At 46.3% G+C, this 23,569-nt stretch overlaps 1 protein-coding gene across 4 annotated transcripts in view; it reads left to right on the top strand.

Annotated features, from left to right (window-relative positions):
• The first annotated feature begins 5,421 nt into the window (after positions 1–5,421).
• nos1 (nitric oxide synthase 1 (neuronal)) overlaps positions 5,422–23,569 on the top strand; it is a 35,262-nt gene continuing 17,114 nt past the window's right edge. For 2 of the 4 annotated variants that reach the window (XM_064353643.1, XM_064353646.1), the window contains exons 1-10: positions 5,422–5,717; positions 9,331–10,195; positions 12,778–12,904; positions 16,074–16,211; positions 17,453–17,598; positions 18,048–18,210; positions 18,760–18,851; positions 21,123–21,264; positions 21,426–21,565; positions 23,104–23,278. In XM_064353643.1, the coding sequence (XP_064209713.1) occupies positions 9,489–10,195; positions 12,778–12,904; positions 16,074–16,211; positions 17,453–17,598; positions 18,048–18,210; positions 18,760–18,851; positions 21,123–21,264; positions 21,426–21,565; positions 23,104–23,278 (1,830 nt within the window). In that variant the 5' untranslated portion in view covers positions 5,422–5,717; positions 9,331–9,488. Of the gene's footprint in view, positions 5,718–5,749; positions 5,901–9,330; positions 10,196–12,777; positions 12,905–16,073; positions 16,212–17,452; positions 17,599–18,047; positions 18,211–18,759; positions 18,852–21,122; positions 21,265–21,425; positions 21,566–23,103; positions 23,279–23,569 lie in introns of those variants that run through there. The other 2 variants (XM_064353645.1, XM_064353644.1) reach the window with 2 other exon arrangements.

The raw sequence follows: 23,569 nt of genomic DNA, 5'->3' as shown, positions 1-23,569 counted from the left end.
AGTGTAAATATTAAGTGCACTTGTGAAACTGAAATTTAAACATTTTGAGCATTAGGCCAAAGTAAAATAAATAAATAAATTAAGTTAAAAAAAAAACACGTATTTAAAAGGTTAAGTAAACACAATTCCAGTAATACAGTTCATTGGTCTGCAATGAGTGGCAAGAAATTGTTTTCCGCAGATGTAATAAGTCAGCATCGTATGAAGAGACCAGCAGGAAGACTCGCCACTAAACGCGCATAATTAAGTGTTACCATAGAAACCTGAAGTAAACGCAAATGTGAATGAGAACTCATAAGTTGCCCCTCACCAATTAAGAGAGATATATATAGTCTTGTGTTGAGCCAGGCAGCATGAAGAAGGAAATGACAAAGAACAAGCGGCATGAAAATCGTCAGACCGTAGTGCTGCGAACTCAAACAATTGTGTCAAACGCAGGACGAATGCTCGACAGTCATGTGACAAACAGTCATGTGATAAACGTACCCCGGCCCTGCCACTCTAATGAAATCAGAGGTTTATTTTTTTTTTTCGTTTATTTTCTTGGTGATGTCACATTGACGTAGCAATCACTACTGCTAAATGACATTTATGGAGATCTAGAACACTGACTTTGGTTTGAAAATTTTTATATATGTTTTTGTTTTTAGGAAATACATGAAATGGGAACACACACACATACACACACAGACACACACAGGCCCCACACACACGCACACACACACACACGCACACAAAATCTGTTTCGCCCACCCTTTCATTACTCAAAAAAGAAAGTATAAAAAGTAACAGATGTAATTTTAGCGCTGAACAGTAGACAGTGCGCTACGGAGCAGAGCCAAGAGGGAGCTTTACAAAGCGATCTGCGGCGTGTGGCTTTATCAGGGGGCAGATGGTCCCACTCAGGCAGGAAATGATTGACATAATGACACGGTCCTGGCAGCAGGCAGCATGCGATGTGACTTCACGTCACAGACATAGCCTTTCTGAGAAAAAAAGGGTATTTGCTAACCCCCCTCTCCTCCTGGACCTTAAAAAAAGAAAGGTCAACACCCATTACAAATTGTATAAACTCAACCCAGTCTTTAGCCTTTTTTAAATGCAGGGGTGAAATAATGTCGAGTCAAGTGTCATGTCGAAATAATTTTCTACCTGTTGGTTGCGACACTGACAAGGCAGTCAGCACGCGCAGTGAAGCAGCTCGGTGTTAAATCAACTCTTACAGTGTACACGCGTTCCCTACTGGACTCGTAGAATCTCTCGTGGAGCTGAATTAACGCTGGACCTTTTACCGTGCGCCCCTTTTCGAGTCCTGAACCTTTCACTCGCGGCCCGCTGGACTGAGTGGGTCCCGTCAGACCCGTGGGTTGCCAGATCTGCCCGGGGTTCGTCAGTTTGCTAATTACGGGGCGGCCGCTGCTCCTTTGACATGATTCAGCGTTAGTCCCCCCCCCCCCCCCCCCCACACACACACGTCTTCTCCAGACACGCGTTCCCTCCCTCCTCTCTCTGCAAACTGCATCGAGCGCTGAAACAGCATCGAGCGCTGAAACAGCATCGAGCACTGAAACCGCAAAGCGCATAGGCCGGGGCGGCATAGCTCAGGAGGTAAGAGCGGTTGTCTGGCAGTCGGAGGGTTGCCGGTTCGATCCCCCGCCCTGGGCATGTCGAAGTGTCCCTGAGCAAGACACCTAACCCCTAATTGCTCCCAACGAGCTGATTGGTACCTTGGATGGCAGCCTTTCACCGTTGGTGTGTGAGTGCGTGTGTGAATGGGTGAAGGAGAGGCATCAATTGTAAAGCGCTTTGGATAAACAGCGCTATGTAAATGCAGTTCCATTTAGCATTTACAGAACGGGATCGAACTGCGTACGGCGGTCCACCGCGAAAAGGAGCACGCCCCGAGCTCTTCCCAGGCTGCTGTAGTGGCGACCCTTTCGCTCTGTCGAGTGCGTCCTCGTGATCGGGGGGGAGGGGGCAGCGGTGGATTAGACAGGTGGTGCGATGACATGCCTCCGTGCCACCGGGAGAGGGGCCGGAGAGATCCTGGCGCACCGTCCGCCGAGGATGCTAACCAGCGGCGCGGTCAGCCATCAGCCGCAGATAACGCCAGACCGCCGCGACGCGTCTGATGGGGTCCGCGCTTCTCTCCGAGGTAACCATGGAGGCCGAGGAATTATCTGCAGCCACGAAATGAATCTCCTGCCCTCCCCTTCCCCCCTCCCTCCCTCCTCATCCCATCCAGATCCACTTCTTGTCATCCAGGTTTGACAGTGATCATGCATCCGGAAATTGATTCTATTAAAAAAAAAACAACTGGCTCCGTCCCCCGTCTCATTATTGCAATTAAGTCTGGTATCATCATTCATGATGTTTATGTTCTTGGCAGATGCCTCTCTTACGAAAGGAATCAAAAATGTCTTCCTTGTATTTGACACAAGATGGATGGTCCCACAGCTGCACAAGGGGCCGCAATAATGCTTAAAACTCTTCTTACACACGCACACACACACGTGCATGCACACACACTCACACACGCGCGCATGCCCATGCACGTATACACACACACACACACACACACACAAAAGCACACACACACGTACGCACATATGCACACACACACGCATGCATTCACGTACGTGCACACACACACACACACACATGCATGCACGTACGCACACACACATGCATACATGTATGCAAACACACACACACACACACACACACACTCAAATAGAGAGTTTAAAGAATGGGTCCAATCTTACCTGAAAAGGGCTGGTGTGGAAGCAGAGATTTTTTCCCATGACACCAAATGAACTAACCAGGGTCTTCAGTCAAGACCTTGATAGGCAGAATCAGATGAATTTGCTGGACCGCCTCACAAAATGCTACCGTATTTTCAGGCAGACTGTGTAATTATTTGAAATGCCTGCTTTACTTCTGAAAATATTGATGTACATCCATTTCCAAAGATAACGATGACACAAGCTGGCGTGATAAGCATCCACAAAAACGTCCCTGTGCTATAAATTATAGTTATTAAAAGCATGGTGCTTAGTATGCCTTTGTGGAGTACTCAGAAAAAGTATTACTGCATAATGTGTTCTAAAGATTACAGTTGGATGGCAACCAGTAAAAAAAAAGTGGAAAACCAAACACAAACAATAAAATAACTTAATTTTGTTTATTTATTTCTTCCCTTGGAAGAGTGATGTTTAAGAAGAAAAAGGTGCACTTGCCCTTTGTAGAGGCACTACACGTCACATCAGAACAATTGCCATTTAAGGAAGTCAGACACTAATGTAAAACATTACATAATCCAAAATGTCTTTAAGATGAGCCTCTCTTTTTTCCATGCAATGTAAGTTGATTTCACAAAACAAGCGTGTAAAAGATGATTAGATACAGTGAGTGCATTTTTTCAGCCCATTCCTTGTATGTACATTTTAAGAGGTACCAATCAGAAAGTGGAGGTTCTATTGCAGAGTCTATTGATTATTGATAGGGCGGGCAATGATCAATGATGTGTGAAGCACTCTGAGTGAAGACTTGATGATGTTTAAAATGAAATATAAGTCCATCGGTTAGTTATTAGTACAGGGTCCCCAATGGAGCTATAGAATCAGATCGATGACCTCACAGGATCGAGCAGAGGCACTTCCTTCCTTCCCAGTACTGCGTGGGTATTTTCAAGGCTGTCTATACAGTGGGGGCTACTCCTTCTCCCTAATGACACTTTTGTTGTATTGGCTAAAAGCTATCCTGACTCTTTTTATATACTCCTGTGCCCTCAGGTTTTCCTGACCTCTGAGCTTAAACTGAGAGGTAAGACTTCCCTGTCCAAACACAGTTCACTCCACGGCTAAAAGAACAAGCTCGACACAAGTTAGAATGAATAACAGGATATACAGGCCCAGATAACTGCCAGGGGCGGGAATCAGAGCCAACTGCTTTTTGGGGGGTGGGGGGTGGGGGGTGGGGAGGGGGGCCTGGGCCATTTGGCCCTGGGCGCCCAACTGTATTGTGAATGCCTAGAACCGCAACATTACTAGGTACACCTGATCATTAATGCAAATAACCTGCTCCTCCAAACAGTGAATCATGTGGCAGCGTCAATGATATGATTGTCAGCGACAGATTTTGGTATGCATACCAAAGTCTTTAAAAAAATTATTAAAATCCAGTGAGAAGCAGTTCTGTTGATGAAAACATATTGTTAATGAGAGAGGGTAGGTCAAAATGGGCAGACTCGTTCACAGAAAGGCCACAAGTGCTCAAAACACAGCTATTTGCAACAGCGGTGTGCGGAAGGACATCTCTGAATGCACAAAGCATCAAACCTTGAAGGGGATGGGCTACAGCAGCAGAAGACCACACAGTTCCACTCCTGTCAGCTAACAACAGGAAGATGAGGCTGCAGTTGGCACCTGGTCGCCTAAATTGAACAGCTAGATGGAAAAAAACAAAAAAAACATTGCCTGGTCTGAAGAATCACAATTTCTGTTGAGAGATATAGATGGTAGGATCAGAGATGGGTATTGTGTCAGTGATTCAGGCTGCTGATGGTGGTGCAATGGTGTGGCAACGTGAATGTTTTCTTGACACACACAGACCCCTTAATACCAACTAAGCATCATTTCAATGCCGCAGCTTACCAAAGCATTGTTTGCTGACTATGTGCATCCACTTATGGCCACAGTCTACTCTTTTTCAAATGGATCCTGTGCTATGTTAGGATAATGTGCTATGTCGCAAAGCTCGCATCAAAGAGCAGCTGCTTCCATAAACCAGACAGTGACTTCGCTTTACTGCAGTGGCCCACACAGTCCCCAGATCTCAGTCCAATAGATGAGATAGAACGGGAGGTTTGCTGCATGAATGCGTCGTTGAAAATTGCATGATGCTATCGAGTCAGCATGGACCAGAATCTCCAAGGAATGTTTTCAGCACCTTCCTTGAATCCATGCTGCAAAGAATTCAATCTGTAAAAAGGGGCAAAAAGGGGTCCCATCCGGTGCTAGATAGGTGGCCACCCGATAAAGTGACTAATGAGTGCAACATGCATCTAGTTATTATACTCATGATTCAAAATAAAAGACAATTCCTTATATTATCTTCTAGTCTATCAGAAGGAACATTTATATTATAAAAGTAACATTTCAAGTCAGTATAATCAAACAATAGCTATGATACACATTGCATATTTACATTTTTAGCGGTGCCTTCTGTGCAAGCGAGTCAGGCAATCTAGCTATTTTGTTTTTATTTTTTGTTCTTTGTAAAAAAATGTGTATGTAAACAGACTGAAACAAGTTTCAGCAGACGATCAAACTTATAAAACACAGGACGCGGAAAATACTCAAAACAGCTGGGCGTTATTTCTCAAACTGAATTAATCAGGACGAGCACACAAACCGGAATGAACGTCAACAATCGCTCGTCTCCGTGATGACAGAACTGAAGGCAGTACACAACGAAATAAATGCCCGCGCACGAACCAAGCTGAGCTCATCGGAGACTCTCCCATGTTCTATATTTATACAGCACCCAGCGCTTCTGAGTCGCACAGACCCATCGCTTCACTAATGTGACAGTCAAGGGGAAGCGGGACTCTGACATACCTCGGGCAGACAAACCGAACACGTTCCGAAGAGGAAACTATTGGAGGGAGATAAATTGAACTTTTCCGTTTATTTTGTGAGTTGTCACTGGTGACGGTAAGGATTTTTAAATCCTCATCTTCTAGGGAAACAAACGGATTCTACAAATAAAACCAAGTGGTTTGAAATATAGTTACTGTTCTGTTAATATAGCTACAGAAGAGGGGTTTACTGCGTGCTTTTGATTTCGCATTATTTGTGCAGCGACTACCGGCCAGGTGAAGTCCTTCGATGCTGTAGGTCAGTAGCTCACCGTTGTGTAAACGCATTCCTTCTGTTCGTTTAAAATTCGAATTGAATTCGTTGAAATTTGAATTCGTTTAAAAGTTAACGTATTGATTAGAATTCGTTAAACCAAAATCTGCAGGGAAATACAATGGACTACGAAGTACGGGTATGATAAACTTAAATATTTTACAAATTTCTCTCAATATTTCTCCCACAGGAAACCGCTTTGCATAGCATATTAATACGCATTTTCTTTTTTTAAAGTGGCGATTGGGCTGTCTCACAAAGTATTAGAGCATGCACTTGTTGCCTCGATATAAAATATGGAGTTGTATGATGTATTTTTACAAAACAGGTATAATCTACTGGACAAAGGGACCTCGACATTCTCAATAGCAGTTCATATACTTTATCACCGGAGCATTATCAAATCAAAATGTATTTATATAGCGCATTTCACAAACAACTATCACAATACGCTTCACAGACAACCCTGGCCTATTATTATATGAAGGAGTAGGTGATGTTCTTTACATCCCGTAGGAACACTCCAGGTCTCGCATATCGACTTCAGGTAAACAACTTGATATAACAGTAACAATTCAAATGCCATTTTCGTTACGATCTGCGTTGATAGGCTAAATAAATTACGTCCAAATTATTGAATGATTAACATAGAGTCGATACGTTGTCGTGCCTATTTTCTTTCTTTAGCAAACCGTCGCTGTAGCCTGTATGTGCAAGAGGACTCTGATATACTTCAAGACATCAGCTTCACAGAAAAATAAGGGAGATCAGATCATTTGAATCTTTTTATTTGTTCATTCCTTTGGATGCTTTCGCTAAATGTAAACATTTCATATTCATATTTGCGCTGACAAGATTTTCAGGTGAAGAGCGCAACTGGAAATAGCTACTTGAGTACACAGAGTGATGCACAGGTGTTCGTTAAACTTGGAGCCTTCGCGGTGGAGAGTTCCAGTGTTCCTATGGCAATATATCATGACTGATGTTTCGGAGCATACGGAGATAGACGTTAACGATTAATTTAATTACAAAGAGCAAAGCTCTACCCTTATGACAGATTGCACGTATTTACATTGTTGTTATATTTATTTGATAGACTCTCTTGTCGAGTGCGACACAATGTTATAAAATCACAATAATAAAGTAGGGGGGCATCGTAATTAAAACTCAAACAGCCATGTGCGGAACACTTCTCTAGGGCACACTGATTACCTAAAATACATTATTTTTCATATATAGAGGGGGAGACCGTTGCAGATTGCATTCGATTTACAATGCATTTATTGATTATTGCGTTGTCATGGTTCTGGCTGAATAAAAGAAATTAAATTCCATTGAAAAAGGAAATTCAAATGAATTACTGACTAATGCTGAATTACTGACTGACGCTCAGACGTGGGCGCTGGATAAATAGTCTTAATATCAAACGATTTCGCTCGTTTTTCATTTCGAATTAGTTTTATCCTACTGTTGAAATAGGGCTATTTGTTTTAATGTTCCCTCATGAGTGGTGATATTGATGAGGATGATTATGGCATATCGTCTCTGTAAAGATTGCAAATGACTAGGATGATAATTGTAGAATCACTATAATTAATTCAAGTGTAGAACGTTTTGCAGTAGCACTGAGATTAACTATATTTACGGATGTGCTTAGTTATGTTCCAATGCGGGTAATGATTACCACTGTGGGGACCTAGCCAAATAGGGTCATAACAGGGCAGCGGGGCAGAGGCGGAAGCCTGTATTAGGAACGAGACCATAGCAATGACGCAAAATTGTATGTTTCCAAAGTGTAAACTGTAGATGTTTGCCCAGCATTGCACGCGTCTTCTGAGCACGTTAAATTCCGAATGGCGAGCTGCGCGCACCGTTGTAGGCTATGTTGCACTCTTTCCCTTTTTAACTTCGATTTCGTCAGGATTATGCAAGCCCTGTCAAAGGCACCCATATGCGCCTGGCAAGAGCACCGCGAGCCACAAACCGACGAGAAGCCTCGTGTTAATGTGTAAATCATAATTTTCTCTGTTACAGTGCTTATCTTTCAGTTTAACTGTGATTAAACGCATATATTAAGAATAGCCTACAGCAAGCGAGTCACATCAAATTTACAAACTTGAAAATCATTACCACAGAAACTCAGGTGTGTACGTGAATAATAAAAGCACAACAAGGCAAAAAGCACACTTCTGCCTGAGAGCATAATCAAACTTAGTTGCGAGTAGGCTTCCATGTGGAAGCTACTATACACAACGTAGCCAGGAAAAAAAACATTATCATGAGTAATGTAAATGAAAAGGTTCTCTTGGTGTACATTTAACTTTAATCCAACATAATGTGCAACCTAAAATAAGGGATAAATAAAAAATGACAACCCCATCAGAGATATATAGTGTAGTCTGCAAGTATTTTGCTGGTGACACAATTGTTGTTGTATTGTACTCCAGAAAATTAAACAATGAATATGAGAGTAAGTGCCAACTGCCATCTTTAATTTAAGAGTATTTACATACATATCCAGGCAGTGATCCATGTAGGAATTGCAGCTCATTTTATACATACCACCCCCCCCCCCCCTCACCTCCAATTGGTCAATTGGCTGGTCAGCTGTTTCTTGACCAGCTGTGTGTGGTTACATCATTAATGCATGCGCAAGAAGGCTAACAAAGGGTCTACTTAAAATCATATTCATCACCCTGGGAATGCATATACAACTGCCCACAGCAGGTTATTCTACAGTGAAGGAAAAATGTATCAACCCCCCCTCGAGACATGTGTTTCAGGAGATCTGGTAAAGTGGCTATTCTTCATTTTCCAGTTTTGTTGGGTTGGAGACATCTGTGGTGACAAAAGTTAGTTTTCGTAGGCCAGATACCCAGTTCCATTCAAAACCAAACTATTACTAGGAGCACATCAAGTTCTCATTGTTCTTAGATGATCCAGCAGTAGCGTATTTTGAAAAAAGACTACTACCTAGAGACAACTGACAATGTCCTCTGATATGGTAATATTGAACAACATATCACACCTAATTTTAAAGACGCTTTTTGGATTTTAGCCACTTGCTTTTTTGTATTCCAAATTTAATTTCCTGTGAATGCATCATTGCATTGGCCGGAATATTTCACCCTACACCACCCGTAGAAAACAGTACTGTAAACACAGAAGCAATTAATGAACATGAAACACAGTGAATCGATATTGCTGCAAAAATGCCATCGTGAGAAGTTATCAAATATGTAATGTTTTTTTTATATGAAAAAAATTACGGATTGACTCGCTGAACGCAACGTTATGCATTATGTATAGTTCACTGTTGTGCATTTGTACGTTGCGGTAAAGAATCAGATTTATGTGCACAAAGAAAAGCGTGCTCACTGTACCTACTGCGAACTGTCTTTCTTTCTGATTACAGGGTATGCCAATCTGAACAGAGCTGAAAAAAAGATAAACATGTGGCAAAGGAAGCCTCTCATCTAATCACATACTAAGCTGACAACTCTCGATCACGCTCCTGAATTGCCCAGACCCCCCCCTCCCCCAGCGACTGCCCCCCCGCCCCCCTCCCTCGCCATGCAGGAATCCGAGCCCAGCGTCTACCAGCTGCAGCCCAACATCATCTCGGTGCGGCTGTTCAAGCGGAAGGTCGGGGGGCTGGGCTTCCTGGTGAAGCAGAGGGTGAGCAAGCCGCCCGTCATCGTGTCCGACCTGATCCGGGGCGGGGCCGCCGAGGAGTGCGGCCTGGTGCAGGTGGGCGACATCGTCCTGGCCGTCAACAGCAAGCCCCTGGTGGACCTGAGCTACGAGCGGGCGCTGGAGACGCTGAAGAACGTCTCGCCCGAGAGCCACGCCGTGCTCATCCTCCGCGGGCCCGAGGGCTTCACCACCCACCTGGAGACCACCTTCACCGGGGACGGCAGGCAGAAGACGGTGAGGGTGACCCGGCCCCTCTACCCCCTCTCGGTCTCCAAGTCCTTCGACTGCTCGCCCTCCGGCCTGCCGGCGACGGGCAAGGAGCAGCTGAGGGCCATCGAGAACCTCTCGCCGGCCCTGGAGCAGCAGAGGCCGCTCATCCAGATCAACAGCGTGGTGTCGTCGCTCATCGCCCAGGAGCCGCTCGACGCCGACTGCCACGCCCTGCTCAACGGCGTGGAGGAGAACAACGACCTGCTGCGCGAGATCGAGCCCGTGCTCAAGCTCCTGAAGACCGGCAAGCGGGACATCAACGGCGAGAACCAGAAGGCGGTGGAGAGGAGGGATGCTGAGGTCCAGGTTGAATGGTAAGGTAGTTTTCTTCCTTTCCGCAAACAAACGTGTCTTGGCGTGCAGCGGGTCTTTTTAACTGGTAGCCCATAGATATACTCTTGGCCCGTTGATCATTAAGAAGAGAAGAAACACATTAATGAGGTGCAACAAAAATGACCCATGTTTGCACTCTGTCAGCATACTGTCTACTGCTGACAAAAACAATAAATAACTGGTATGTATATTTTAAGAAGGCACTTACTTTGATTGTGCACATGTACATCTTATTCGTACATTGATTCGTAAAGTTATACATAGTCTGCGCAAAACATTTGTCCCACATTACACCATATTTTAAAACGAATCCAGCCCCAGGAAGAAGTAGTTGAAGAACAGTGGTGTCCAGGCTGTCCCTTCTGAAATATTTCACAAGGCCTGATTAGTAGTTGTCTATGTCTTATACATTTTGAGTGGGAAAAGTTGGCACGGTGACAGTAATGTCGGCCAACGCTGGAGACAACTCTTAATTTTCGCCGTCAAATATGTTTAAAATATCTCAAAAACAGAACATTTCTTGTTCGGTGTCAACGAGGAATTAGCATTTAAGAAGTGCTCTGACAAGCAAATGAGCACCTATCCAACGATCCTGAGGCTTGTCATGGATCATTCAAAAGCTGGGGAGTTCATCTCCCTTGAGCTTGAAAACACTTTTTCATACACGTCTCATACACGTTTTGTTACACATGCCAAAAGTTTTTTTACAAAGGTCAAATGTCCCATTTTGACAGGGCTGTCACACACTGGTTTTGAGAATGGCAACTGATGAACTTGACCACGAACGCTGCCGTGCTCAGTCCTGCAGCATTTCAGGGAAGCCGGTTCAGTTCTCAGATGAATCACACCACGTGAACTCGAGCAGCAGAGGGCTGTTTTTAAACTTTGGTCAAAACATTTATTTAATCTTTTTCTGCCGGTCGCCCAATAGCCGCATCGCAGCATTTGATTACCCGATAACTCGAGCGGAGGGAGGAAATCAGTTTTTTTTTTTTTTTTGCGCGTATTAGCTATGAGATCGGCGAAGCCTACCGACGTCGCTGTGCCATTAGAGGATTCTGAGCGGTGACTCATTACTTCCCGTGAAAGGATACGTCCCATCCGCTTTATGGATTGCCCCACTCAGAACATTGCAGAGATAAAGCAATCTTTTGATAAATGTGGTTCATGTAATATGTAATAAATGGGCTTTAAAAAAAAAAAAAAGGCAGCATCAATTTATCCAACTGGTGGAAAAATACGCTCTGACATTTGAGAAGCAGGAGCCAGTTAGGTAACTTAATTTACCTGTTCGGCTCTGCCATGTATTTATGAGAAGGGTTTTTAAAAAATATTTTTATTTAATGTCCAGAACTAACGGATGATTAAAACGGATCTGGGAAATAAATTGGAAGTATCGATTCAGGCATGGTCACTCCGCGGTATGTCTGGGGCTGAGTGCAACCTGCACTTTCTCTTTAATTCCCTCCGCTGATCTCTTGAGTTTGCCGGAATGTTCCGGGTGGTAAAGTGGAAGAATAGGAGACCATTTATGACCCATCAGAGCCAATTTTTTTTTTTCTAGGGAGAGAAACACGGCAGAACATCGCACTTCATCTGCGATGCAGACATTTATTAATACGGTGGCGGAAAATTTGATTTTATTCATAACGCCGAGATACGCAACGCTAGGCTCCGCGAACGCGGCGAATGCATTTAACGAGGCTGTGCAGCTGCTGAAGAGGGGCCATACGCGCGCGCGCGCGCTGTGCATTGTTTAAGATTTGGGTGACTGCCTGCAGTGCTTCACAGTCGGCACGGATGCACTCATGAGAAAAAGAGAGAGAGAGAGAGAGAGAGAGAGAAACCGCGCGTGTGTGTGTGGGAGTCGCAAGTGCAAAATAACAAACATCATATCGTTCAGTGATGAGTTTGTTGTATTTATTCACAGTTCATGATGTGTGGTTTCGGAGAATGGCGTGACAAATCCCAGTCTCTCTCTCTCTCTGTGTGCTTTTCCTTCCGAATGCCATCAGTGAATGAACATTTGGTTAATTGGTTTCAAGCAGCATTATACTCAATTTGCCTGACAAAATTTGTGTCCATCCCTTTGACGGAAAAAGCTTAGATTTTTGTTACTTTACCTATTACTTTACATATTACCTATTTATACTGTAAATCGTTCCAGTGCTCAAGGTAACAGCAGGATCCAAGATTTGAACATTCCTGGTCCTCAAACTGGTTTTCGGTGCACTACTCCGTGTGCTGCTGTTTCTACTGTTGTGTGGATAGCTACTTATTTTGCAGTTGCTATTTTTTCCCCCCACTATCACATACATAGTAAATGAGTCACAGTCTATCCCATGATGCATTGCTGCTCCACATGGCCTGTTTAATTCTCAAGTGATTGGGGCATAGCCACATCATACAAAACAACTCACTTTGTTCCGAAACAGGAGGGAGTAATATACTTTCTTGCCGGAACAGCTTGCCCTCGGGGCTAAAAAATAAAAGAATGGCCATCAGAGCAGAATTGCGGGGTTTCTGTGCTGCTCTGCTCATCGGCGCTTTGTTTGACTTTCAGCGACCTGGGCGTGGGAAGCAGCAAGTCCCCGCAGCTGGTCTCCGATAACGACAGAGTGTTCGACGACCTCTGGAGGAGGGACAACATGCCGACCGTGCTCAACAACCCGTACTCCGAGGCCGAGAAGGTAGTGTCCGTGCTCCGAGGTGCTCTCTCCCCCCCCCCCCCCGCATGAGCGTGCCAGCGGCGTACGATTGGCATGCGATGGGCGCACGTTTGCCATGCGCTTCTTAACGCGAATGTTGCGAGCTGCTTTCTTTGCGCACGCCCTGCCCCCTTCCGCACGAGCGCGCCACTGTGTTGATCGGGCCTAGGGGGCGGGGGCGTGGAGGCAGAGGTTGGGGGTGCGGGGGAGCGAGGGCGGAGGTTGGGGGGTTGCACGAGAGCGCGATGGCTTCGGGGCGGGCGCGGTGCGTTGGAGAACTCTTTTCGCGGTTTCGACGCGGCACGACGCACCGCCGCCTGCCAGGCGCTGGCACGCTGGTTTGGGTGCCTGAAAGGAGCCGGATGGGGCGGGTGTGGGGGGAGGGGTGGAGAGGACCCAGGAAGGGGGTGGGGGGGGGGCGCTGGATGAATGGGACGCGCAGCTGTGGCCACGGGGTTCGTCGTCTCGTTGCCACGCCTCTTCGGATTACTTCCCGCTGAACACCTGGGGAGATGAGCGGATCGCTTCGGCGTAGCCGGGGGTGGTCAGAGGCCTCTGCTAGGTGAAGGGCTGCTTTTGTTTCAGGCTCGGCGAAGATGGATCTCTGCTCGTCGGCGTTATGTCTTCGACTGAAAGCCGCCCATGAGGACAGAATGGGGAACATTGGCTTCGGATGCTGACCGTTTAACGCGAACGCGATGGCGACCTTTCAAAGATCGTCCCTTAAACCCGCCGCTATATATCTAACCATAAAAGTGAAGGATGAACGAGATGTAGTTATCTCAGGATGAATTTCACACTTTGAGCTGTCCATGCCCTCCAGGGATGTTACCGGTGTCACTCTATGCGCTGGTGGCCGGTGGTACTGCTGCTTTTTTAGTCTTCCCCTCTAATCAGAGATTGCCCAGTGAGTTGAATATCTGGCCAATTAGTAACATTTAACCAACCAATCAACTATCAGGTAGAAGAGAAAGCCAGCAGTACTGATTTTAGAATCCCTGGTATATGGTGTAACTACATTGCAACACATGGTTGAATGAGTGCCTGCAGTACAGGATTGTGGGAGTTGTAGTATTGACACAGTCGTTATCGCTTGGCCATTTTGAAATCCCGCCTGCAATCCTGAATTTGTGCAGCTGTGTATGAGCACGGCTCATACTGCGCAGCTCTCTAGTCATCGTTTCAGTGCTATGTCACGCTTTTCCATATTGTGATCTAAAAAATGGCTCCAAGGATTTAAAAAAAAATGCTAAATGATAAGCATTATGACACTACATGTGTTATGTCATTGGCAGTACGTTTTGTATAAGCTGAGTATATTCATATATGCTCATGACGGTGTTTATGATGTATTATGTAGCGCTTATGTGTTATGAATGCTACATTAGACGCACCTCAGATAATGTACGGTGTCTCTTTTATTCTTTCAGCAGGAGAGCTATTTTACACGACTCTCAGGCAAACTTCAGAATCAGAATCCCCGTGGAGAAGATCGTTAGTTTCCCTTTTCCTCCCATGAAGACAATTTTCTGCACTCTGTGCTCCAGTATGTTGTTTTTTTTGTTGTTTTTTTTTTGAAAGGAAAGGAAATAATGGGGAGCAGGAGTTTTTCAGGAGCTGATTATAGATTATGATTTCAAGTCAACAGAAGAGAAAATAAAATTCCCGCGTAAAACAAGCCGAAGGCAGATTTCGACTTCGAGAGCGTTTATGTAACTGCGTTTGTCTGCAGTGGAGTACCAGAACATGCCCTTAGTCTTTCCCATTTAATGATTAAATTGAAGTTGTATTTTTTTATTTATTTCACAACACTTTTCTTCCTCATTTCCACAGACAACCTTGTGGGTTTTTTTTGTTTACTGTAAAAGCATTGACAAACTCACATTTAAAATTCAGTTGTTATAAACCTGGGGACCTTAAAGCTGGAGGTTAATGTGGCTCGTTGTTCCAGTAAACTGGGACGTATCGACGAGAATCTTCTCAGTGAAATCGTTTTTAACTATCTGTGCAGAAGATGCCCCTTGTCTGCCTATAGCTTAGGCCTGCATTATTGGTGCAGAGAAGAGGTGACAAAAATGTCCTGCCTGTTAATGCAGTGCAGGCTCTTTCTTCATCTCCGAAAATCCCATCAGCTCCTCTCCGACGGGACACTCCATGCGGATGAGTCGCTGTCAGCTCAAATTTCTGCATCATCACGTAGAATAAATCACCAAATTAGAGCATGTTCGCCATCACACCTCCTTTGTCTCCCATCATCTCTCTCTCTCACTCTCTCTTTCTCTCTCTCTCTCTCTGTCTCTCTCTCTCTTTCTCTCTCCTTCCTCTCAACCTGCTGCATGTTAATTCCCCACATCTGGTTTCTTGCAGTCATCTCCGCTTCGATAATCAGTCATTGTTCTTACCGAGAAACCTCTCTCTCTCCCTTTTTTTTTTTTTTTTTGCAGCTCCGCCACCTGCTGCTTTTGAAACGGTGCAAACTTGTGCGCCAACGTGGGTAAATCTGCGTGCGGGTGGGTGAGGGGGGGGCGGGGGGCAGTGTGACGCTAAATCAATCAGTGGGAAGCCTGCTTTTCTCTTCTGAGTCGAGGGTCGTCGATGAAGCCAGCGTTCTTTGTCCTCGCATTCATTTCTCCCCCGCATGCCGCGTTTAGAGCAGCTATTGGGGTTTTCTCTGGCCATTGCGTGCGTTCCATGGAGGTCAGGATGGGGGTTGAGGGGGGGGGGGAGGGTTATTGATTTCCTTTTGATGTGTGGATCATGGTAGTCCAGGTTTCTCAGGAGTAGGAGTAGCTTCAGCACAACCCCCCCCCCCTTGAAGATAATGAACTGTAGGGATAAATGACTGATGTTCATCAGCCAATGGAAGCATGTGCCCAAACCATGCCGGGCCAAAACTGTTTATGGAAGTTGAACATTAGGGGTTGCGCTCTCCCCATTGTGCTCCTCGTTTTGGATGCAGGTGCTTTGGGTGAGACCGGAGATTACGCTCCCCTCTGGTCAACGCTGGCCTGCTCCAATGTGCGAACCTGTTTTTCGCGGCTTCAACGGAGCGTGTCATTTCTTTGCGAACGCTGGCGAGGGCTAATTCGATGACGCGGTCACGCCGTTGTTGTTGTTGTTGTTCTTATTTTTCACCGCATTCCACCTTTAGCCGCAGCCCCAAGAGAGGACGTCCCCCACGAAGGACGCGCAGAGCGGCAGCCCGTCCAAGTGCCCGCGCTTCATGAAGGTGAAGAACTGGGAGACGAACACCACCCACAGCGACACGCTGCATCACAGCTCCAGCAAGGTGCGTCCCGCCCTTCTGTCTGCTACTGCAACGCTTCCCAAACTGGGGTTGGGTGGGGTTGGGTGAGGTGGGTGGGGTGCGGAGAGACAACGGGGAGGGGTGCTGAAGGGTTTAAGGAAAAAGGCACAGCGCACAGTGTGTGTGTGTGTGTGTGTGTAGGGGGGTCTTATTTAATGTCCAATTACCACAGAGGGGCCACAACAAAAATAGTTTGGGAAGCACTGAGCTTGCGGCTTCCTTTCTCCTTCGTCCAGTGCCAAACACGAACAAATTGGGATTAAAGTTTGAAGGCTGGTACCTTTGCGAGTTACGGCCTGGTGATGCTTTTTCGTATCTGCGTAATTAAGAAAGCTGTGATGTGTTATACATCACAGGTTAAGCCAGAGCACGATATCCTGGCGAAAAACAGATGCTTGGCACAAATACCCGGGGCCTGATGGGAAGGCTCATCAGACGAAGCGGAAAACGATTCTTTTTGTTTTATTTTTAACTCTGTTTAACACCATTTCTCCTCTGAATCCATGCGGAAGATGGAGTCTGCGCACGTAATTTACTTTGAGACAAAAACATGACTCTCAGTTGAGGCGTGGGATGGGGGGGTTGGGGGTGGGCAGCGTCGGGCGGGGGGGGGGGGGTGCAATGGGGTGGGTTGTGAACAGTTCATTAATTTGAGTGGGTGGTGTCATATGACGAGGTGCCCCACTTTGTCGAGCATTGTCGAGTTACCGATGAATCTCCACTTTTGGCTCCATTTGTTTCTAAACTAGTTAGCGCATTAATGGCTACCCAAAGTGACAGTGCACTTCGAATCTAATTGCATTACACCGACCATATGAAGTCGCTTTAGGCTATGACTGCAAATTTCCTCTCCGCTCTTCTGAACTCGGTCCAAGGCGGCCACTTTCTGACTCAACAGGAAGGACAACTTATTCATCACCCCATACACCACCGCGACATCGTTTTAATGTTAACGCAAGGGGAACGATAAATGGCTGGGTGTGTTAGCGCATTTGGGTCAGGCGCTCTTGCGCGCGAGTGATTGCCAGTTTTCACCAAAAGATGCTGAGACGCTTAATGATGTGTCCCCCTGGCTCCGGAAGCGAGACGCAATTCGAGGTTTTCCTTTTGCGCCAACCGAGTGGAAATGTGTTTGTGGCTGTTTGGTGATTGGTGATCGGACGGCCGTCGCTCGCCACGGTGCGATGAGCCCTTGTGTCTCTGTCCCCCCCCCGATTCCGTAGGTTCCGATCTGCGCGGAGCGCGTCTGCATCGGGTCCATAATGATACCAAACAGCAACAGCCGCAAACCGGACGAGGCCCGGACCAAAGAGGAGCTCCTTCCCCTGGCGACCGATTTCTTCGACCAGTACTACACCTCCATCAAAAGGCAAGTGGGGCTCCCTGACTTGGACGGCTGAATGTCTTACGTCAGTGGCCCTACTGTACATTGCATTCCAGTACTGCCATTTCTCTCTGCGTGTGCACTCATGACACGGAAAAAAAAACGAATGCGTGTGTTTGTGGTTGAAGGACAGCCGTGTGCCTGCAGAGGGAGGTAGTACCCGGAACACAGGACGAGAAAGTGCAAGCGTGAGCCGACACCCTGAAAAGCACAAAGTTGTAGCCGATAAAGTTATACATACAAAAATCAAATACAGCAGGTTAAGCTAGAAACAGCTAGAAAGTTTGCTGGAACCGACCAAAAAGCCTTATGAACTCGTATTTGAGAATCAGAGAGAGGGAGGGAGGGATTCGTTGAGGGATTGGGTGGGATCTGATCCGGAATGCCTCGTTCCCCTCTCTCCCGCCGTCTGGCCTCCTCCCCCGCGGGGCTAGGTTCGGCTCCAAGGCCCACACCGACAGGCTGGAGGAGGTCACCAAGGAGATCGAGGCCACCGGGAGCTACCAGCTGAAGGACACCGAGCTGATCTACGGAGCCAAGCACGCGTGGAGGAACGCCGCCCGCTGCGTCGGCAGGATTCAGTGGTCCAAGCTCCAGGTCCGGACCCTTTACATGACATTACATCACATTACGTGACATTACATTACAGGCACTTAGCAGACACTCTTATCCAGGGCGACTTCCAGAGCTTTTTACATAGCATTCACATTGCATCCATTTACACAGCTGGATATATACTGAAGCAACGCAGGTTAAGTACCTTGCTCAAGGGTACAACGGCAGTGCCCTACCTGGGAATTGAACCTTTAGTTTAGCTCTTTACCAAAAATATATACTGCCAATATCTGAAAGTGAAATATTATAAATTTATATATATCCTCATATATTCTGTAGTGTCGCAATATATTTTCTCATCCTGATAGTATGTTTTATTTCAATATTTCGGCAGTATTTTCCATTTTGGCGAAAGATGCTATCACTCTAATGTATTTCCCTGTTTCATACTGTGGTTTTTATGCCCTCTAAATATTCGTGTCATACGGCCCAGTATTAAGCTGGTATATTCTAACAGCGAAATTATTCCTGTATATGTCGAGGAGATGAATCTCTGCCATGACAGTTTTCACGGTTCTGTATCGTGTGCAGGTATTTGACGCCAGAGACTGCACCACAGCTCACGGGATGTTTAATTACATCTGCAATCACATCAAGTACGCCACCAACAAAGGCAACCTAAGGTCAGCCCCCCCGGCGCCCTTCCCCTTCGGAAGGTCCGCACGTTCACCTGCCAATAAGACTCTTTTTTTGTTCATTTCAATTAGCAGACTGTTGCCATTGCACCAGGAAGGCCTAATTATACTTGACAGCTATCCTGTTGTGCTGTATAATTAATGACACTGCAGTCTGTTCCTCCTGTCTGTCGTAAGACATTGTTAAGACGGAAGATGCTAGTTGTCTCAGGAGCTAGGTGACACTTTACCTCAAAGTGGGAAAAATCAAAGGATTTTGTAGATGCTGATAATGGAGTGTGTTACTGTTGTGCTTTCATCTCTTGGTCTCCGTGTGCTTTACATTGAAGCGGGGAAACTCTCTTGCCACCAAAGTGGAGCACACAGTTGGGTGATTAATGGCGGCCATTTTGTGTCAGAACACTCACCATACATCAGCTGAGGTGGAGCGGGAGAGAGTTATTGAGACAGAATAAAATGGGGGCATGATTAGGTGGCTGAAGCTGAGAGAATCAGGTTGGGAATTTTGCCAGGACCCAAGTGACAACCACAACTCCAGGCAATAAGTGACACTAGAATTTTAAACACCACCGTGAGCCAGGACCTCAGTTTAACATCTCATCCAGAAGGCATCTCCTAGAGCACAGTATCCTGCTGCACTGGGGTACTGAGGTTTATTTGGTCCAATGGAAAGACTGCCACCTACTGGCCCGAAGGGACGTTGAGCTCCTCTTGTGTGCCGTCTGTCTCACAAAGCTCTGAGCTCTCTGAAGCTCTGATTGGCTCTCAGCCGTTGGGCGGCGAGGCGACAGTTCGACGTGACCCTCTTGTCCAAACGTGCCTTTTGTCTAGTGTATAGGGAAATCTGAAAATATATTATAACACCCATGACACACTGGGTGCATCTTTCACTTGTAAGTCCTCACCTCCTTTCCTCCATTCCCCCACTACCACTCGTCTCCTACCCGGAAGTATGTGGAAAAATGGAGGGGAGGTTCGAAGCCGCTTCTCCAATACAGTTCTGTGCGCTTTGCTTGTCTCCTTCAATTTTGGGACACTATAGGGCGGGAGGGAGGGGGGACACAATGATCGCTTCCGGGGCACAGAGGAGACGAGGTGGTAGTGGAGGAAAGGAAGATACATTTCTCAGCTGTTGCGACGCACTCACTGTGAGCTGCGTGTAACAGGAAACGTGACAGGAAACTGACCTTGTGGATCCATTGCCCACGGAGTGTGTGCTGATGAAATCATTCCCCCTGGGTGATCTGTAGCTCCCATGCTCTGCTTGAATGGCCTAGTAACCCTGGATATGCATGTAGCATGTGCTCCTGTATGAGCACTCCCAAGGCTTAGGGCCAGATTAGTAATGTTCACACGTTACGCTGTCAGGGAACAACACCCGCATGTGTCCCAGTCTTTCTGTGACTTTAATTATTAATTAGATTATTTCATTTGATACCTCAGCCCCTCATTCTTACAAAGCTATAAAATGTCACCTCAGAGGTCCCAAAGGACGAAGGTGATTGGGGACGTTTTAACCTCTTTTCTTGAACTGCGTGCTCGCGTGCAGATTGACACGGGTCGCTGGATCAACACTTAATTCTGAGAGCTCAACAGCTGCGGAAATCCCAGCATGCAAGGAACCAGTCTAGTATAAAACTGAAGTCGCATGGCTGTAGTTCAGGAATGGGCAGTATTAAAAATCTGTGCATCAGAAATACGTCAGAAATATGGTTTGTTTTCCTCTTTTCATGTGTAGTTTCCACCTCTGTGCCACCTGCCAAAATTTGGGAAGCGTTTTGCATTTTGTAGCAAACTGAATTCATTTTGTAAAAAAACATTCATCCATATGCATTTTCTGTGAACTGAGTACCCAGAAGACTCGTATTCCCTTTATAACACAGATGTACGAATGATCTGAACGAAATAAAAACAAAGGCTGATTTAGCTTTTAATGACTGCGGGATATTTTAGACGGCCATTAGGGTTGCACAGATGGCCACTGCTTTCACATTTTTATTTAGTTATTTCAAAATACATTTCCTTTCATTACAGTTCTTGGACAACTGATATGAATGCAGGTCCATGTTTAGAAATGAATATTTTGTAAGCTGATGAGGATGGTTATTATTATTATCATTATTAGTATTATTCATATCAGTTGGTCCTGCATTTCTTGGCCTGCACTCTTCCGCTGAAGCACACAGAGATCAGACCGAGCGAACGGTGAATCTTTTCCCGTCGTTTCCACATATTAACTTGTGTCTGTTCTATTTCTAGGTCTGCCATCACCATATTTCCACAAAGGACAGATGGCAAGCATGACTTCCGGGTTTGGAACAGCCAGCTGATCCGATACGCGGGCTACAAGCAGCCGGACGGCTCCGTTCTGGGGGACCCGGCCAACGTGGAGCTCACCGAGGTAAACCCGGCGAGCTTCTCTGCCGTCGGCCCGCCCGTGACCTCATCTCGCCGATGACCTCATCATCCTCATCCTCATCCCCATCCCACGGGATAAAGGCTAAGCTCTCCGTGCGAAACGGCTGTCATGTCTCTCTGTGTGTGTTTTTTTCGATCGGGCAGATCTGCATGCAGCAGGGCTGGAAGGGGCCGCGGGGGCGTTTCGACGTCCTGCCCCTCCTCCTCCAGGCCAACGGCAACGACCCCGAGCTCTTCGAGCTCCCAGACGACCTGATTCTGGAGGTGCCGATCACGCATCCCAAGTGAGTCGGTGCTCGAGCGCTCGCGGCGCGAGCGCGCCGTGGAAACGGTCTGAGTGAAAGAGGAAGGGTGGCAGAGTCTAGGCCTGCGCAAATTCAGATGAATCTGTTATGGGAAACAGCTGCAGCGGCCTTATGGGGCTCCAGAGGCCCACCCTGCAGATGTATTGCCGCTGGGCATGTGGGCTTCCTTACAGTAAGTACAGAAATTTTAACCCTTTTAAGGTGTGGGATCACAAATATGCTTAGCTGAACATTGTAATGCTGATGTAACTCTCACTTACTGGTAACTGAAAGAATTGGAGTTCTAGAACACCGAACTTTTTTGACTTTTGAAAATGCACTACAAAAAACCTGCTCTTCAAAGGGTTAATCAATGGCTAGCGCAAGGGTTAGCGTGATTTTTCAGCAGTCATGCTTCCGGATTTTTAGCTTTTCTATCACTTTTTACCCACAGTCCTGTTCTCTCCGCGCTGCTGTCTTTCAGACGGACAGCAGATCAGTGCGGATAAATTTACCCACTGTGGAAATTCTGCTGCCGAAGTTTCAAACTGGCCCCTTCCCCAAAAGAACTGCATGAATGCCGCCGCCAGTTTGGCACCCGCCATCCACGCGGCTAACGTTTCTGCATTCCACTGAATGCTTGGTGCTTACTGCTACTGTAGTGGCACAGATATGTAGATTAGTTCAGCGGGCCCTGACAATCTCCTTAGTACCAAACAGATGGAACGGAGGCCAGTAAATTTAGCATCTCAAACATTTGCAGATGTCTGGGGGTGGGGTGGGGGTGTGAGAGGGTTTTTGTTTGCGCGCCTGTACAAATCGATATGTCGTCCCTCCTCCGCAGAATATTCAAATTCGTTTTTAGCATCATAATTGGCGGTCGATTCAAAGTCACAATGACGTCTAAGTATAGCGCAATGGGTTTCCAGCGATCTGAGGAGCTTCCAAAACGAGCCTTCAGATTCACAACAGCTGATTCACACGACTCTTTATCTGAAGTTCCTTATTTCCCAAATATACTTGACTGTTAATGTAAGATACTGTCCTTGATAATATGTCAGTATAAAAATATATTACAGCAAGTCCTGTGCCATGAGCTCTTGCAGGTTTGCTTGTGCAGACAAATTAGTTCTGCAGTTTGTTTTTGGTCCTCTTTACTATGTGCACACAAAAAGCATTGACTAATAATAAATGCAAAAGCATTTGAGGTGCAATTCTAATTTGTCAAGTTGTGCATTCAGTAAAGCACTAGGGAGCTGAATCCCCACTGACAAGAAAAACTAATCTAGTTTGATAATTAAGTTATGTAGAAATGTATATGTGTTTAGAGGTGCAAACTAAAGTCCTGGGGGGCTGCAGTGTCTGCATGTTTTTTGTTTGTTTCAATAATTGATATATTTGCTTGAGTGTGTAAGTGTTGTAGTACTTTGCTGTAATATTTTTTGATAATGCATTTTGAAATAATATCAGCAGTATATTTCATTTCCCTTAGGGACTAAACTGCATATTTCTTGCTGTTTTTCTGCGTCTGGTTGCAGGTTCGAGTGGTTTAAAGACCTGGACCTGAAGTGGTACGGGCTGCCCGCGGTGTCCAACATGCTGCTGGAGATCGGGGGGTTAGAGTTCACAGCCTGCCCCTTCAGTGGCTGGTACATGGGCACGGAGATCGGCGTGCGAGACTTCTGCGACAGCTCCCGCTACAACATCCTGGAGGTACTGCGTGCTGGGGGGGGCAACAGGGGGGGTAGGTGTGGTGGTTTTAACCGGGGTGCGAAATGTATGCATTAGCGCTATTTCTGTTAGCCACACTATTTACAGTCAACACAGGAGAGAGAGAGCACGTTGACATCACGCCCCCCTGGGGCAGCGAACGTTTTGAATCCTGTACAGGTAATTACCCCAGGGACCGCTCTGCATGCGTCCCTGTGACACGGCTAACGCGCTAGAAGCTACGACGCAGGTGTTCTCAGCCGACGCCGGGCCGCTTCATCCGGAGAACGTAAT

This window comes from Anguilla rostrata, chromosome 10, assembly GCF_018555375.3.
Source record: "Anguilla rostrata isolate EN2019 chromosome 10, ASM1855537v3, whole genome shotgun sequence".
Taxonomy (NCBI): Eukaryota; Metazoa; Chordata; class Actinopteri; order Anguilliformes; family Anguillidae; genus Anguilla; species Anguilla rostrata.
Note: the sequence above shows the minus strand (reverse complement) of the source record. Positions and strands in the feature narration are given on the sequence as shown.